Source organism: Astatotilapia calliptera, chromosome 11 (assembly GCF_964374335.1).
Source record: "Astatotilapia calliptera chromosome 11, fAstCal68.1, whole genome shotgun sequence".
Taxonomy (NCBI): Eukaryota; Metazoa; Chordata; class Actinopteri; order Cichliformes; family Cichlidae; genus Astatotilapia; species Astatotilapia calliptera.
Genome location: NC_137432.1, coordinates 6,762,811 through 6,781,246, shown reverse-complemented (window position 1 = coordinate 6,781,246; position 18,436 = coordinate 6,762,811). Strand labels below are relative to the sequence as shown.

At 39.4% G+C, this 18,436-nt stretch overlaps 1 protein-coding gene across 1 annotated transcript; it reads left to right on the top strand.

Moving 5' to 3' along the window:
- The first annotated feature begins 7,280 nt into the window (after window positions 1–7,280).
- On the top strand, window positions 7,281–17,844 carry LOC113031965 (acidic amino acid decarboxylase GADL1). The gene is made up of 15 exons (XM_026184546.2): window positions 7,281–7,961; window positions 9,571–9,761; window positions 9,853–9,979; window positions 11,055–11,145; window positions 11,248–11,357; window positions 11,951–12,066; window positions 12,422–12,501; window positions 12,681–12,735; window positions 12,822–12,938; window positions 13,033–13,097; window positions 13,204–13,285; window positions 16,035–16,234; window positions 17,001–17,052; window positions 17,174–17,263; window positions 17,370–17,844. The coding sequence occupies exons 1-15, from the start codon at window positions 7,943–7,945 to the stop codon at window positions 17,541–17,543; spliced, it is 1,569 nt and encodes a 522-aa protein (XP_026040331.2). The 5' UTR covers window positions 7,281–7,942; the 3' UTR covers window positions 17,544–17,844.
- Window positions 17,845–18,436: the final 592 nt, after the last annotated feature.

The window sequence follows — 18,436 nt, the reverse complement described above, 5'->3', positions numbered from 1 at the left end:
TGTCAAGAGCGTGTTTTTCATAAACTAGCTTGGATATTGGTCTCAAAAATACATTTGGATCTGGATGAGGGGGAAAAATGAAGGAGACTGGTGGTGGTGTGGTGTGTGCTCATAAATAAACACATTTTTTAAATGAATAAAAATCAAGGTTAGTGTTTAAAATCAATACTTTGACAGTTTTAGGGTGATACTGAGAAAGTGTAAAACCATACTGCATGGGGCTGAACTTATTTCTCCACATTTATTTGTGGATTCTATTTGCCTTTATTTTGTTTATTCAAATTCTGTTGCCCAAATGAGCAAAAATCCAAGAGAGAGATTAACAATATTTCCTCCTTGTTTTAGGCATAGAGGACTGTGACTGACTGTGCTTAGTATGTTTATAATTCCAATGGTTTTAAAATACAGCCCAAAACCACGGCAGAACCTCCACCATGTTTCACAGATGGCTGTAGACACACACTCACTGTCTCTTTGCCATACATATCAACATTGATTTGAACCAAAACAATCCTATTTGGATTCATTACTCCATCAGATCTGTTGCCACTGTTTTTCAGTCCAGTTCTTGTATAATTTGGTGTATCTCAGCCTTTTTTCTTTGTTTCCCAGCCATTGAAGAATGGCTTCATGACAGCCACAGAAACCATTTTTCATTGTGCTACCTGCAAAAACAAACGTTACAAATGAATGAATAAATAACCAGTCACAGTGGTATTATATTATTCTGCGGGAGAGGCTCAATATTCAGTTCTGTTCACATTTCTCCTTCAGTCTTGTCTCCACTCTGAAACAAGTCATGTGTCTTGGTGGAGCAGTGAGCCAACAGATCTACAATAGCTGTTTCTCTACCAGGAAACATCTTCACTGGCCTATAAAACAAAGCTGGATCCCTGCAGCAGTTTGGGGAATCTGAGACCATTAAATCCGTGTGTCTTGGATACAAGTTGACAGATAAAGAGATTGTTTTAAAACCAATCCTTACAAAAAGAAAAGCAGAGCAATAGTCCTGAGATGAAAGAGCTGTGCTGCTTTGAGAAGACCTCAAGCTTGATAATTTATCTACTGAGGCAAAGGGAATCTTCCTGAACAAAAAGGCATCTTCGGACCCTGTAATGAGTTTCACCATCACATTTAACAGAGTCAGCTATCTCAAGAAGAATTACGGAAGAGAGAATAAAGACTTAACCCTGAGAGCAGCATGTCTCCCTGTGACAGTCTAGCCATTGTTTCAAGGTTCCTCCACAAATTAACCCTGAGCAGGTCTGAGCATTTGTGTGTTATTGTATCTTTTATATTCAGGTATCTGAAATGTAAATTAGTGATAATTCTGTTAGTTTTTCACAATGTGGGGACTTTATTTCATTTGGAGAACTAAGAAAGGATGGCACAACATTTGAGAGGTGAGGGTTCATTTCAGTTTTATTTAAACTAATCTTACTTTAAGACAGCTGATCATAGTATTTGTGTTGAACAATTATCAACATATTTGCTCAGTCTGGTTCTCAACAGCGTTGCTTTTCTCAAAAGAGAGATTTCCTGTAGATTTTCTGATCCCTGCCTGCTGAGGTCATCCATTAGACCATGAAACATTTCCCCTCTGAGATTGAGAGATACTGGCTAGGTATAGTTGGGCTCACCTCAGTGCATGGCCTGGGCTCCAGAACCAGTACTGGACTTGAAGAAAGCATCTGCAGATGCTTTGTGAGCATGGGCTGTTACGATGCATTTGTCCTCTGCACAACTGCAATGGGAGCTTAGTCTGCATTGATGACAATAAGTCCTGCCCTTTGCCACTGATTGTGTTCATAATTTTTGTGGGCAGAATTTCCAGGTGAAGCCAGTAGGTGGAAGGCCTCCACCTGAGAGTAGAATCGATCTTTTATAATAAAGTCTCTCACAGAAATTACTTCCCTTTTTTTTTTTATCAGTTTCACATGCAAATAGTGCACATGCAAATAAGCCGTCGAAGAGATGAGCTAGAAATGTTAATATTGACTTGTACCTTGTATGAGTTCATTCTACTGTAAAGGATTTGTGAGATTAAAATTGTGCTTTGCAGAATTTAAAATGGAGTCTTCTGCAGAATTCAATACAATGCATTAACATGAGTGAAATGTACCAGAGAAATGAGGTAGAAAATTCTAGCCCAGTGATTGTAAAGGCCGTGTGGACTGAGAGTGCAACACAGTGTGTCTTCAATGTGTATAATGCCCTCCATAATGTTTGGGACAAAGACACAAGCTTTGTAGTTTGGCCTCTGTGCACCACCACAGTGGGTTGTAAATCAAACAATCAATATGCGAGTGCAGACTTGCAGCTTTAATTCAAGGGGTTGACAAAAATGTTTTACATGCAATGATTTAAGAATTACAGCCACATTTCTACACCATCTCTCAGTCCCAGAGGTTTAAAATTAGTGACAGTTTCATGGCCAGATGAGCACTGCTCTCTTGTTGTTTAATGACAAATGAAGTGGACATTTTATCTGATGTTGATTTAAAGTGTTACATTTATATTTTATAGCTTTTCACTGTAATTTGATCGTAATTTTAAAGGTGAAACCTAGAAGAGATGTTTGTGTGTAGGAGAGAGGCTGTAATTAGACTGAAAGACTCAAATAAACCTATCAGAGAGAAAACTTTAGAAGTGGCCAAATTCACAATCTGGTACATTCTTTAAAAGAATGAATGCACTGACCAGCTCAGCAGAACCAAAGGGCCCAAAAGACCACAGAAGACAATTAATGTGGATGTTGAATGAATTTCATACCATCTAACCAAGTCAAGAACACTCTTGAGGAAGCAGGTATATAACTGTAATAGTCTATAATCAAGAGGTGTCTTTGTCAATGTTAATACAGAGGGTTTATAACAAGGTGCAAACCCCTGGTTACACCAAGCCTGGGAGGGTCAGTTTAGACTTTGCCAGAAAGAAGAGCTGCACAGGTGTGTAAAAAAAGAAATCTTTGAAGCAAAATTAACCTGTACCAGAATGATGGGAAGAGAAGGAGCTCATGATCCAAAGCATGCACATCATCTGTCTAACCTGGTGGAGGAAGCATTATAGCATGGGCACCTGTGTCTGCATGTGGCTGCTGATAGAAGTGACAGGAGGAATTGTGAAGCATCAGCCAAATGCTGCAAAACTGATCAGACTGGTCTTTACCAGTTTATACCAATTTATATTAGTCTTTACCATTGATGCTGAACTTCTCAAAATTGAGGACTGCAATTTTTCATGCTAAATTTTTTGTAAAACCTATTGAATTAAAGCTGGAAGTCTGCACTTCAATCGCATGCTGATTGTTTGATTAATAGTTCATTGTGGTGGTGAACAGGGGGCAAGACTACAAAACTCGTGTCTTTGTCTGAAACATTATGGAGGGTAGGGAACGTTTTGTGATCTGGAATATAATGCATGTGGAAAAATACCAAAGATACATCAGGTTCATAAACTTATAGGCAAGAGTAGGCTTTAACCCTCAGCATTTGTTCATTAAATTATGTCTTGCTTCCACTATCTTTAAGTTTTGCATTTCACTATAACCATAAGATAGCCAGGTCCTAAAATATGATCTAGCGTATTAGAGCTCGCAGGAACACTGTGAATAGTCTCTCATATGAAACGAGTGATCACATGCTTAAATGAGCATGCCATTATTCATTGTACTAATCCCACATTACATGTTTTAACAGCTATTAGGGTAATTAATGAAGTGATGGAGAGTGACCTTTACAACTAATGAGCCATATTCATTCATTTGCCACATTTGGGCGCTGTGCAGTTGCACTCTGCGGAATCTGTGAAAATCTTACTATCGAAACACAGGAAGCAGTTTGTGGTGAGCTGCTTCCCTCCTTTCTAGTTCAGTTTCAGGCGCTAAAGATGTACAGTTAAGTGAAGGTGTGATCAGGCTTTTATGGTTTCAGTTGCATGATATCACAAACTATTGACAAACTGGCAGAAACTCGACTCAGAATAAACATGAATATAAAACAGAGGAAATACTTTTTGTCTATGGTGACGTCCTGTTTCTTATTAAACTGGGATGCAAGATTAATATGGTGAACATGAATCATTAACCAAATTATTCACCATGTAAAATGGTATTATTTTGTTTTCTTTGAAACACGACATGAACAGGTGGTTTAAAAAGTTAATTTTTATTAATGATCTATCCTAATTTGTTTATTTTGCATTTGGATAAGTCACGTGAACTCCGTAAACTTTACTGAAGTAAATTTGAATTGCACTTTATACACTGCTCCAAAAAATGAATAGAAAACTTTCTAATCAGAGTTCAGCATCAGGTCAGTTAAAACTGTGGGATATTGATGGGGTCAGTGAAGTAGCAGAGGGGGCTGTTAATCAGTTTTAGCTGCTTTGGTGTTAATTAAATTAACAACAGGTCCACTAGAGGGGCAACAACGAGACAACCCTTAAAATAGGAATGCTTTCTGCATTTGGCTAGGGTCAGTGTCACTACTGGCAGCATGAGGCAATACCTGGATCCTACAGAGCTCGCCCAGGCAGTCCAATTCCTGAATAAATAAGTGTCATTGCCAGTGATAGAAGTCATTATGAATGGACTTTATAAATGAAAGTTAGGAGAGCTTGTTTAAGGTATTTAAATTATCAGTTAAGAGACAATGAGCTTAGTTTTTGTTAGATTTGCTGCTGTGGGATCATTGGGCTCATTGTTGTGTTACATGACCCAGTTCTGGGCAAGCTTTATCTGCCAGACAGATGGCCTCACATTTGACTTTGATATACAGAGGAACTCATGACAGTGGGTGCTCAGGTCACGTGACTGCAAAACAAGCCAAAATCAGCACTCCACTAGCTGCGGAAGTGCTGATAACATTAAAAGAATTAAGTATAACCAAAACTATACTCCTCAGTATGGGACAAAAGATAAATATATATTTCAATATGAGTAAGAAACATAAATTAAGAAAAATAAACAACCTGTTTGTCTTTTACTAATTAAATATTACAATGATTGCTCATGGGAGGTTTTAGAGTGTGGGGGGTGGGCGGTATTGACATGCTTTACAGGGTTAATACAGTGTAGCTATATAGTGCAGTACCAAATTTAGCCACTTGACGGGGATCTAAATCTGATTTGTGCCTTTAGGATTCTCCAGACAAGATCATTCCTGAAAAACTTTCATGGCAAGAGTAAAGCTGTACCATAAAACAGCAATTAAAAAATACACAGGTACAAAAAGAGCTTTAAGGATAAAATCCAAAAGAAATAAATAAAATAAAAATAAGTAATAATACCTGATGTATTGGAATGTATCTGAAATGTAGCCACGACATGAGCAGAATTAAGATTTGTAGAGCATTTATGGAAAGACAAACCTAAAATAATTTTTTGGTTTAGCTGCCATTTAGATTTAACAGTAGCTTTGTACTTCTTACCTCTAATAAGGATTTTTCTTTTTCTTTTTTAGCATCCAGATCTAAATGTTAAAACAGAAGATCTGCAAGACCAAGTGCAGATTAGAAATTTGATTTAAAAGAAGAACTCTGTTTATTTAGCATATGGCTATATTGATGGTTTGTTGGTGACCTTGTGCTTATTAAAAGATACTGCTACAAAATTTAGATGCTGTTTCCTCCAAAATGTTATCACATCTGTATTTAAATTAAGATCAGGAAACACCTGTACCAATCAGATGATCAGAGGCCAACTGATACAGTGCGAGTGTGTCACTCTCCTGAACAGACCCACTGACATAGACAAAGACCTAACTGTCTCCAACTGTGGGGTGGAGCCAGTGCAGGTGAGGTGCCGACAAGCAGGTGGGTGAAAAATAAGCTGCAAAACTAACCTGAGTGACAAACCAGCGAAAGACAGTGTTTCCTGATGCTATTGCGACGACTCTCGTTCAGTTACATTTAACTTGGATCCTTTTTAAAAAAAAAAAAATGTTTGTTATAATTTCATGCTGTGAAATTTTATTTCACTCTGAAGAGCCTAAAACTGTTGCCACTATCAGGAAAACATCTATCAGCATATCAAGATCCTAACAACACCTCTGTTCACTGTTGTTTTGCCTCTCAGCATCCAGATAAGTAAGTCATGTAAAATCATATTAGAGTGCATCATAGGTGAACTGTTGACTCTCACTGTAGCAGTCGGCCTCTCTGATCATCTGATTGGTGCTTTTTTTCATTGTTTCCCTGATTTTAATTTAAACCTAGATGTGACCACATTTTGGAGGAAGCAGCATCTAAATTTTGCAACAACTTTCATTATTTCATAATCTTTTAACATGCACCAAGTAACTGGCAAATCACCATTTTAGCCACATTCTAAATAAACAGAGTTTTAGAAACTAGCAGATGTCTTTCTTTAAATCAAGTTTCTAATCTACAGTTCTTCTGTTTTCACATTTCAATCTGTGTGGTAAAAAAAAGGAGAAATTTCCATATGATATGATGTTTTTAGGGAAAATGTGTGTTTGTGTATGAGTGTCATTTTTTAAGTAAGGTAATGGTCAGATACTCTGCTAGGCCTCAATCTAAGATGTGTAAATATGGAAGCCTCCTTTCTGTCCAGCGCATGATGCCTGGGCGCTGTACAGTGATGGTCCCACCCACTCACAGCAGCTGGAAAAAATGCAAATGTTGCTTATGCAATAAAAAGACACTGAAAAAAGAGAATTCATGGATGGGCAGCTTTGCTTAAATCCTCCAGTTTCGACAGAATGGGACTCATGAGGTGACATAATTTAGCAGGAAGTGCAAAGTCAATTCTAATGAATCAGGAGTGATTCCTGTAAAACTGAGTGGATTAATAACGCTTCTGATAAGAATCTTTTGATTGCTTTGTGTAGAACGCATGTTCTCCTTTTTGACAGACAAATGTTTTACTGCTCTGTCAAAACACCCTAAGAAACCATAACATTTGAGATAGCATGTGACAATCAGCATATTCCTGTAAACAACAATGCACAATCTGTCACATAATTTATGGTTAAGAAGTAAATTATGGACATGGTTTAAACAACTGATTTGCATGTTAGTTACACTTTCATTACATAACACTGTCTTTTGTGCTGACATTTGAAGGAATTGCTTTTAATTGTCCTGGATTTTGCACAGTAGATTTTTCCACAACATGACGATCTCCATATACATTCTGTTCTTCGAGAGGTGAGTCATGTAACTCGAGGCTTCTGAGAAGACAATTACAAAACAGAAATTTGACTCCAGTGCACAAACTGTACAAACTGACTCAGCTCAAGTCTCAATATTACTTCAACACTCCTACTGATGTATTCATCCGATAGAGCTGAACGTGTAAACAATTAAAAAAAAGAAGTAAAAATAAACTAAAAATACAGTAGAGTAAATCCTTCCATGACTAAATTATGCTTAAATATGCTAAATGCATGTCAAAAACCTCCTATCTCCGTGTAAGTTCTCAGTTATCCAGTTGAGTCATAAGAGCTTGAAAAGAAGGAAGTGGCTTCACCACTGCTAGAACAGCTGGAGTAGAGTCCCTGCTCTATACTCTGCTTTATCAACGTGGACTAATAAAGCAGTGGGTACTAGCCCACTTTTAGAAACAGTGGCTGACTCCAGTGGATGCTGGTCGGGTGCTCCAACAGGAAAATGCCCCAAACCTCGGGACTGTGGAGCATGAATAACAAAAATGAAAGCATAAAACGGCTGGAAATGTTAGGATACGTTCTGTGGATGTTGCAGGTTTCGCAAGCTTCCTCGAGCACTTGGAGAAAACGAATTGGTGGAATTTTCCTCTCTGAACACAGACCTGTGGAGTCTTAATGGAAACGTACCAGAAGTAATCATCAGACATGGTGCAACCTGTGGGCGTAGCGTCAGTAGGTGGCAGTGAATGATATAAATACGAGGCACGATGCGGTAATTACACAGCATCACAGTACACCTGTATGAGAACAACATGGAAGGACACCACAAAGGTAAGACTTTAGGAAGTTATTCTTTATTTAGATTGAGAGCTAAATTTCACAACCAGGAAGAGTGTTAAATCACCAAGCACTCTAATAATAATAATGATGATGATGATAATAACAATGCTTTCAAATTACTGTATAAAACTCATAGCAGGGTTAATGGGTTGTGGTAGCTTTGTGTTAGTGGTGAGAATCCAGCTATTTGGTTCAAATAGGTGTGCAAAAGGCAATCATGCTTAACTAATGTCTTTCTTAATGAAATTTCATGTCAAATATCATGTTGCTACAGGCAGCTTCTTCAATGTGCTCTGTAGTGTTGGACTCTTTGAGTACTCTGAGGCCAGCTATTACAGTTCTGGGTCTTTGTTGGCATTACAGATAGTAAAATTAAAGTATCAAGCCAGTGCTTTCTGCTCTCTGCTTTCTGTCTCTGATAGTTAACCCTTTAACGCCTGAACTATGAAATAAGTGCCAGGAAAGTTACTTTTTTTGATACTGGATTTTTTATTCTGACAAATGAGAGAAAAAAAAGAAAATATATGAGTTTTAATTTGTGTCATATCCACTATAGTTAAGAGATATTCTGCCAATTACTAATCTCACTTTGAGGTGCAATAATGTTCTGATCTGTTTTGGCTTTTAGTTTCCTCTTTGCCGTGTTCCAGAGAGGCGGCTTTGATTCGTCTCCTACTGGTGTCAGGGAAACAGGGTTGTTGGGAAACAGGGTTGTTGGGAGACTGTTTAGGGTGTGTTTGAAAGCGGTCAGTCTCAGCACCAGCTGACGTAGGTGACTGTTTTCTGGGACCCTTTTTGGGCTTTGGAGGGCTTTGGAATGGGGCGTGGTTTAAGAACTGGATTTAAAACTTGACTAAAAAATGTGAACACAACTCTGGCTGACCGGCAATTGTTGGTGTTTTTCTGTGTTTGCGTAAAGTCTGTCGGCAGAGTTTCTGTTGGGTGTTTACCCCAACAGCCACAGCTGTGATGACTGGGTGGACCCCATACTTCACTACCCTGCAGAGCAGTGGGCATTGAACTCTAACTGGAATTTAGAAATGTAAAAATAAAAATGTTCTCTTAACTGGATTTAGAGCTTTTATAACCTTTCCTTTAGTGTATTCACCATGTTGATGTTATAATTATGCTATTATGGTTATACCAAGGTGTCATACTGTTTTAATGTGGGCTGATACCTGACTCCTCTTTTCTGTGTTTGAAAGATAAAACACTCTTATCCAAATTTCTCTCAGTAAGTCAGTGTTGAAGGTAAAGTGCCGAAGTGAAATCAGCTTTAAGAGAGAAAAAATCTTACAGCAAAGCAGATTACAGAAGAAGGTCTGTGTCAACTGAACGAGGAAGTGTTCCACACTAAGAATAAAAAAAAATGGGAAATTGGAAGAAAAAGATGAATTGCTAAATCATTCGTTAAGCACTTTCTTGCCAAACAATCTTTTACTTCAGCCAGCTTTGAGGAAAGCTTTGGAGAGCCTCCTTTATCTTTATCTTCTGTCATGTTTGAACGTAATTTGCATCGGCTGAGCTTTTCAAAATGTATCTAGTTTTTGAGAAAGCCACTGATGTCAGAACTCATATGATTTAATTTGTCTTTATTCAGAGGAGAAAACCAGTGATGTCCAAAGCCCGGCAGATCCAGGTCATCCAGTGAAATGTTCTCCAGTCATCATTGACAATATTCCTCTGAATGGACCCACTGTGAATGTACTCGCATCAGAGAACTTCATTCACCAGTCCATGTCCATCATTGTGGAAAATGCAATAAAAAAGGCCACAGACGTCAGAGAAAAGGTAAACAATGAATGTATGGATATGTAACTATACGACAGCAAATTCTGCTCTGTTTGACTTCGACAGTGACATGTTTGTTCCTGCTGATCAGGTTTGTGAGTGGCGCTCTCCCAAGCAGCTGAAAGAGCTGCTGGACCTCGAGCTGAGAGATGGGGGAGAGTCAGAGTCTGAGATCCTGCAGCGCTTCAAAGATGCCATCAGATACAGCGTCAAGACTAGTGAGTGTTTGAAATTTAATGAACTGAGATCCGAACACAGAGACACCACTTTAGGAAAGTGGCTTCCTGAGTGTTTCTGTAGCAGTGATGTGGAGGGACATTTAATGAACCCAGGCTACCAGATGCCAAATACCCTGCAGACAATCATCAGAACTATGGGTAGATCAGGAGATAATGGCCCCTGGGCATAGACAGGCACAAACAATATGTTCTCACTCCCAAAGCGTAATATTTGATGCTAGGTGACAAATCGTCAACATATTACACCTCTGGGCACCCAACACGTCCCTAAATGACGAGATCGGAAAAATAAGGAAACGTGAGTGCCGTTTCAATCTACACATGTTCGTTCATTTTACTTAAATTTAAACTTTCGAAAACACTATTTAACGTCATTAAAGTGCTGGTTAAAGTTAGGGAGAAGGTTATGGGTATAGGGTTAGGGATAAGGATAGAGTTATGGCTGGAATACATGGCTGGAACGTGTATTACTGGGGGACCATAATTCTACTGATGTCATCCATAACACTGCGCGTTGCATAAGAAAGCGGAAGGTCACCTTTCACGCTCCTCAGGAAATCCGCGGGACGTGACAAGTCGTCGGGATGTTACGCCTCAGGCATAAGAAGCTATATGTCGTTTAGTGGTCCGTCATGCCTTTAATGTAATTTAGCACCTCTTCTACTGTTGACACCTCTTTTCTTTTATATTTCTGACATCAGTCTGCTGGAGTTTTTAATGTCTCTGTAGCTGTTTTGTGTTGGGCGAGGTTTTTTATTTCACTGGATTTTTTTGTAGTTTCTTTGGTTGTCTTTGTAGTAATTTTGCTTGTTCTTTAGTCTCTTTAAAACTCATTTTTTTTGTAATTTTTTTTAACTCCCTTTGTGTCTCTTTATACTGTTATTCCATTTTTGAGTCAACTTAAAAAAGATGCAGAGTTGTGTTGAACTCTTGAAGATGTAAATTCTGAATGAAGAAATGACACTTTGATGTATTTTACTTACTTACTTCAGGATGTTTGATTAGCCCTCATCTGATTCTTACCTGGCCTGATTCAGCTTTTAATATTTTTTAGCTCATCCTCATTTCTTCAACCAACTGTATGCTGGGATGGAGCCCTACTCTATGGTGGCAAGCTTCATTATTGAGGCTCTCAAGCCCAGTCTGTGAGTACTGCACTTATTTACAGCTAAATACTTTGTAGAGAAATCTTACAGGATCATTCAATATTCAGTACTGTTGTAAGATTTGGTTTGGTTTTTAATCAGGTACACATACGAGGTGGCTCCAGTCTTCACGCTGGCGGAGGAAGCTGTGTTGAAGAAGATGATGGAGTTGATTGGCTGGAAGGATGGCGGAGATGGAATCTTCAATGCAGGTATAATCGCCGACAGATAATAACAGCAGGTATACCAGAGTTGGAGAAAGAACGTCAACATATCAAGTCATGAAACTGAAAAAAAAATGAGACTATGACATCACCTCTTCTTTTAACAACACCTTGCACATTTTTTAGAAGATAGCCAATTATTGTAGTGATGAAAACCAAATGCTTATACTATACTGGCTGATACAGGAATTTAACTGCTCAACAGTTTAAAAGCTGCATGATAATGCATCCGGGGAGGGTGACAGGTTCGTATTACAGAAAAGCCAGTTTAGCAACTTCTTGTAATGAGTCAATCAGTTGTGTTATATTACGATTCTTTGAGAAATAAGGATAATCTTGGTGGTAGTATATGTCTCTGATTACGCTGCCTCTACAATTGTTAAGGTTGCCCATGCCGTGTACACAAAAGCTTCCACACCGCCACAGATTATGTGTTTTGAACTGTGTGCACCATATTTCAGTAAAATAAAGGCTTTGATTTGTGCATCATTGCACTTTGTCACAACCTTTTTGGACACACAGTAGAATGTTAATATCTTTTTCTTAAGAAAATAAACATCTCCTACGTTTTTCCCTTCCAGGCGGTTCAATGTCCAACATGTATGCTGTGAACTTAGCCAGGTACCGTTGCTGCCCTGACATAAAGGAGAACGGCCTCTCTGCAGCTCCACGCTTGGTCATGTTCACGTCACAGGAGGTACGTTTTCTAAAAGTCATTACAAAAAAAATTCTTTGACCGATTGTTTTTTTTGGCCACATTTTCTTACTTCCTAAAAGTAAATCCTAAATATAATTTGTCTCAGAAGAAGCTCTTCTCTGTCTTTTGTCTAACCCTCTTAATAAGCAAAACATTCTTTTCTGGCCTCTTTAACACAAATGAATGTTGGCATGAATGTTTTACTTGCTTGATTAAGCAGACAAATCTTGCATCTCTTGAGGGGATACTCGCCTTGCAAATCTACCAGATTCTTTGAAGAACGGGTCGTGAGGTGAAATTAGATCTGCTTTGTACGACCGTAATTGTTGCATAATTCTTCCTTTATCTCTTTCAGTGTCATTACTCCATTTCCAAAGCAGCAGCTTTGCTGGGGATTGGCACAAAGAATGTTTACGCGATACCATCTGATGAGAGGTAAAGAGCCACTCGCACACTCCCGTCTGTTTACACCTACAGAGGGACCTGGCATTGCACGGTCCAGACTTGGTGTGGGAATACCTCATTGTGTTTCAGTGAAAATGACGCTTAGTCTGCTGGGGTAAAAATGAGTTAGTAAGCTGACTGAATGATGAGTTGCTGTGTGTGTTTTTCAGAGGGAAGATGATTCCTTCTGCTCTGGGGGAGCAAATACTGTCTGCCAAAAGTGAGGTGAGCGAGCAGTCGCTGGCTGTTGTGATGGGCTTTAATTAAAGTTACAGAATTATTGAACAAAATGTTCATGTGCGTGTGTTCAGGGTGCAGTTCCCTTCATGGTAAACGCCACCGCAGGAACCACAGTGCTCGGAGCGTTTGATCCCATCGATGTAATTGCCGACATCTGTGAGAAGCACAACCTGTGGCTGCATGTGGATGTGAGCCCTATGATTAATTAATCAATTTATTTATTTCCTGTAACCATGTCTGACAATCAGCTCTTCTTATTATAATATTCTCTTTTTTCCTCAGGCATGTTGGGGAGGAGCAGCTCTGGTGTCCAGCAAGCATAAACACCTGTTAAAGGGCATCCACAGGTAAACAGGCAGCTGTACGGATGAAGGCATCATTGCCTCTTAGTAAAGTGAAATGCTGATCGTTTCCTGTTGTAACCTCTCCTCCTGCTTTGTGGTTTTTCATCAGAGCCGACTCTGTTGCCTGGAACCCTCATAAGATGCTGATGGCATGTCTGCAGTGCTCGGCTTTCATGGTCAGAGACAAAACGGTAAGCATGAATAATCCTCATCAACAGACTCCTCATCTGTGGTCCAGAAACAGCACATGTGACTGTGGCTTCTTACATTTTCAGCCTCTTTACGGCTCCATATAGTCAGGCTAAATGTTTGACAGGAAAAAAGTTATAAATTATAACAAGCTTGTCACTACTTGTGTGTTAGCTACACAAGTTAGAAAGAAAACTTTAACATTCAACTACACAAAAGGTCAGTTGAATGTTAGGTTTGGCTCCCACTCACTTCTCTCAAGGCCTGCAAATTCACACCATTGTTAATCTCTCACTGGGCTCTTGTGCTCTTTCTGTTAACAGAAATTCAAACTGGAAATGTAGAGTTTACCATTCTAGACAATAATTGTACTCTTTATGTGTCCGGACCCATCTTCATTTTTACATAAGCCATACACCCTATATACATACATACGTATATATTGGTTGTTGTTGTTGTTGTTTTAACTGAGTTATGTTTGGACATTGCTTCATATGTAATTATATCTATGTGACAAATACCTTAATGAATACTTAAAGGTTAACATAAAGGTGAGGCCTGTTTTATGTCGGTCCATCAGTGGTTGTTGAAATTCTTGCTGAAAAGTTTAGTGTTACAGTCCAGCTCACACAACTCAGCAGACATGACTGGAATATGAATGTACATCAGAGAAATATGACCAGCCACATGCGCTTAATTAACAAGTTGGGGCTAGGACAGATCACCAGTCTATCTGTCTATAGGGAGTGCAGAATTATTAGGCAAGTTGTATTTTTGAGGAATAATTTTATTATTGAACAACAACCATGTTCTCAATGAACCCAAAAAACTCATTAATATCAAAGCTGAATGTGTTTGGAAGTAGTTTTTAGTTTGTTTTTAGTTTTAGCTATTTTAGGGGGATATCTGTGTGTGCAGGTGACTATTACTGTGCATAATTATTAGGCAACTTAACAAAAAAACAAATATATACCCATTTCAATTATTTATTTTTACCAGTGAAACCAATATAACATCTCCACATTCACAAATATACATTTCTGACATTCAAAAACAAAACAAAAACAAATCAGCGACCAATATAGCCACCTTTCTTTGCAAGGACACTCAAAAGCCTGCCATCCATGGATTCTGTCAGTGTTTTGATCTGTTCACCATCAACATTGCGTGCAGCAGCAACCACAGCCTCCCAGACACTGTTCAGAGAGGTGTACTGTTTTCCCTCCTTGTAAATCTCACATTTGATGATGGACCACAGGTTCTCAATGGGGTCCAGATCAGGTGAACAAGGAGGCCATGTCATTAGTTTTTCTTCTTTTATACCCTTTCTTGCCAGCCACGCTGTGGAGTACTTGGACACGTGTGATGGAGCATTGTCCTGCATGGAAATCATGTTTTTCTTGAAGGATGCAGACTTCTTCCTGTACCACTGCTTGAAGAAGGTGTCTTCCAGAAACTGGCAGTAGGACTGGGAGTTGAGCTTGACTCCATCCTCAACCCGAAAAGGCCCCACAAGCTCATCTTTGATGATACCAGCCCAAACCAGTACTCCACCTCCACCTTGCTGGCGTCTGAGTCGGACTGGAGCTCTCTGCCCTTTACCAATCCAGCCACGGGCCCATCCATCTGGCCCATCAAGACTCACTCTCATTTCATCAGTCCATAAAACCTTAGAAAAACCAGTCTTGAGATATTTCTTGGCCCAGTCTTGATGTTTCAGCTTGTGTGTCTTGTTCAGTGGTGGTCGTCTTTCAGCCTTTCTTACCTTGGCCATGTCTCTGAGTATTGCACACCTTGTGCTTTTGGGCACTCCAGTGATGTTGCAGCTCTGAAATATGGCCAAACTGGTGGCAAGTGGCATCTTGGCAGCTGCACGCTTGACTTTTCTCAGTTCATGGGCAGTTATTTTGCGCCTTGGTTTTTCCACACGCTTCTTGCGACCCTGTTGACTATTTTGAATGAAACGCTTGATTGTTCGATGATCACGCTTCAGAAGCTTTGCAATTTTGAGACTGCTGCATCCCTCTGCAAGATATCTCACTATTTTTGACTTTTCTGAGCCTGTCAAGTCCTTCTTTTGACCCATTTTGCCAAAGGAAAGGATGTTGCCTAATAATTATGCACACCTGATATAGGGTGTTGATGTCATTAGACCACACCCCTTCTCATTACAGAGATGCACATCACCTAATATGCTTAATTGGTAGTAGGCTTTCGAGCCTATACAGCTTGGAGTAAGACAACGTGCATGAAGAGGATGATGTGGACAAAATACTCATTTGCCTAATAATTCTGCACTCCCTGTATATAAACAGTGGAGCATTAGACAGCTATGTGCTTCAGCACAGTCATTCAGCAGAGCTTTGGGCCTGGGGTGGACCTGCCAGTACAGTTCACTGCAGACTAGTTCTCTTGTAGTTCCACATTTTGGATTTATATATAATGCTAAATGCTCGCATAAAGGCCTAGTTGCATTATGGTGTCAACATGTGTAGGTTTACACTTTTTCCAAACTGATTAAGAATCACTGAAGGAAAAACAACTATAAACAGAGTAAAAGGTAACATTCAGTACAGTGCGAAATACCCATCATTATCTAGCCTTGTGCAGACTACAAGTCCTGGTTTCCTGTGTTTCTTGTGCTGACATAAATAAAAAAAGGTTCTCCGACTGATATACCAGAGTCTATTACCTCCTGTTAAAATATAAAATCACTCTATATAACTCATCTGTGTCCTTGTGCTCCCTCAGAGTCTCCTGCAGCGCTGCCACTCTGCACGGGCCTCTTATCTCTTCCAGCAGGACAAGTTCTACGATGTCAGCTACGACACGGGGGACAAGTCGGTGCAGTGCAGCAGGAAGCCAGATGCTTTCAAAATCTGGCTCATGTGGAAGGCTTTGGGAAGCAAAGAGCTGGAGCAGAGGGTGGACAGAGCCCTCGCCATGGCAAGGTCAGTCTGAGGAACCATGGGCTGCAGATAAATATCACAGTGACCGCATGGCAATATTTACTAAATCAGAAATAGGAACCAAAAATTTATGTAGTGGTCCTTCACACCACAGAAGTATTGCTCATTCATGGAATACAGGCTTTGCAGCATAAATTACAGAAGAATAGACCCAGCAGTGCTTCATGCACAGAGACTGAGGACTGCTGTGAACTAACTGCTCTAACTTTAACTGACAATATGAAACTATGTGCACGACTGTGGGGACTAAGCTGGTGCACAGTGCACTCTAGTGGCCATTTCTGTGAATGACCTCAGTAATAAGCAAAAATGTGGAATGGCATTATTATCATTTATGTTTAATTTCAATAAAATAAAAATAATAAAAATGCAAAATATGCAGTAACATTATAATAAATTACTTAATTAATGAAAAATATTACTCTTTTTAAAATGATTGGCTAGCACACTATACAACCCCTAGGCTATATAGTGCATTCTCAATGCATTTTACAGATATATTTGCTTTAGTAAATCAAAAATATCTAGTTAATTATCCATATGAAAGACTAATGATTGAATTAAAAAAACAGTTACTTTATTATTAACCCCAATTCTGAAAATATTGTGATAAATGCAAAGACTTTCCCTGACAGCTGGGACGGGCTCCACTCCTAAGACTAAGTATTATTATGGCTTGTATGTTGAGCGGTGGAAATGATGATATAAATCTGTGCTGCGATCTGAAGCTAAATTTTCTTCATCACAGATATCTGGCAGAAGAGATCAAGAAAAGAGAAGGATTCCGTCTGCTGATGGAAGTAAGTTAATTCACACTAAACCACTAAATTTCATGTCATTACGAACTATGAAAAGAAGCATTTCATTCATGTTTTTATTTATTTATAGAAGTGCATACATCTCAATTTTATATCTCTACAGCCTGAATATGCAAATATTTGCTTCTGGTACATTCCACCCAGCTTGCAAACCCTTCCAGATGGCCCTGAGCTCTGGGAAAAGCTCCACAAAGTAAGTCGTTAACCACCTAAAAGTGACATTCTAAAATTTGACGATGACCAAATCCTCCCGTGTGTTTTGTGCCAGTCATTGCAGTGTTTCCTCCCTCCTCCTGCAGGTGGCACCTGTGATCAAAGAGCGCATGATGAAGAAGGGCAGCATGATGGTGGGCTACCAGCCACACGGAGAAAAGGCCAACTTCTTCAGGATGATCATCATCAGTCCTCAGGTCAGCAGGCAGGACATGGACTTTGTCCTGGATGAGATCAACAATCTGGGAAAGGACTTGTGATGACTCCCCAGCTTTGCACATCAGGGGCAGGCTTGTTGAGAACAGGGCCGGTTTTACCACCACCATTATGGAGCCCCCTCCACCTTTCAGTTTTCACTTCCTTTTGTTGTTTACAATAAATTTATTTAATCTATTTAAATGTAAGTAAGGCAGGGAAGTGATGTAACGACAGGGGCAGAGATGTATGTTTGTTTGCCTGCTACCTGATTTCCTCTTGATTTATTTTTATGCCACAGTTTTTATATGTGAGAGTGACATGCTGTTTGTCTTTTTATTAAAGTCCCAAAACTGATTTCACTGATCAATTTGTGAATGGCTCATTAATCCGCTAGCTTGCACTAAGAGTGCTCACATAATCCAACAAAGATGTGTTAATGTTTTACCAGAACACAGCAGCTGGTCAGCAGAGGCCCCACACAATCACTGTGGCTTGACAGCCACAGCATGCATTCATGTTTATCTCGCTAAGTGAGCATATCTTTGTAGATGCCAGTGACCTAAAATCCTTTGTGACTCTGCAGAAGTTCATAATGGAAGCAGCAGCTGGCAGCAGGGTATTTAAGTCAACATCAGAGAAATACCCCAGCGAACTTGAAATAAAGTATCTTAGCTGGCTTCTTTTCACAAATAAATGAGGGCCCAGAATGAAAGGAAGACAAAAGCAAACAGAGATAGCAGACAAAATATATCTACACATATATGTATGTATTGTATGTAGAATTTATGACATGCTGGTGGTGGTGTGTGAAAAACATCCACAAACAAATGCAACCAAAGCCACAAAAACGACAGATAATAGAATAATTATTAAAAGAAAACTTCAGTCTCTGTGGTAATGTGCCACTAACAACTGGTCAAGTATCACATCCATGCCTTTTCCAGACTCTTACAGT

Coding starts and splice junctions, on each gene's coding strand:
- LOC113031965 (XM_026184546.2), top strand. Junction 9,980..11,054: donor CAGATACAGCGTCAAGACTA/GTGAGTGTTTGA, acceptor AATATTTTTTAG/CTCATCCTCATTTCTTCAAC. Junction 17,264..17,369: donor TCTGGGAAAAGCTCCACAAA/GTAAGTCGTTAA, acceptor CTCCTCCTGCAG/GTGGCACCTGTGATCAAAGA.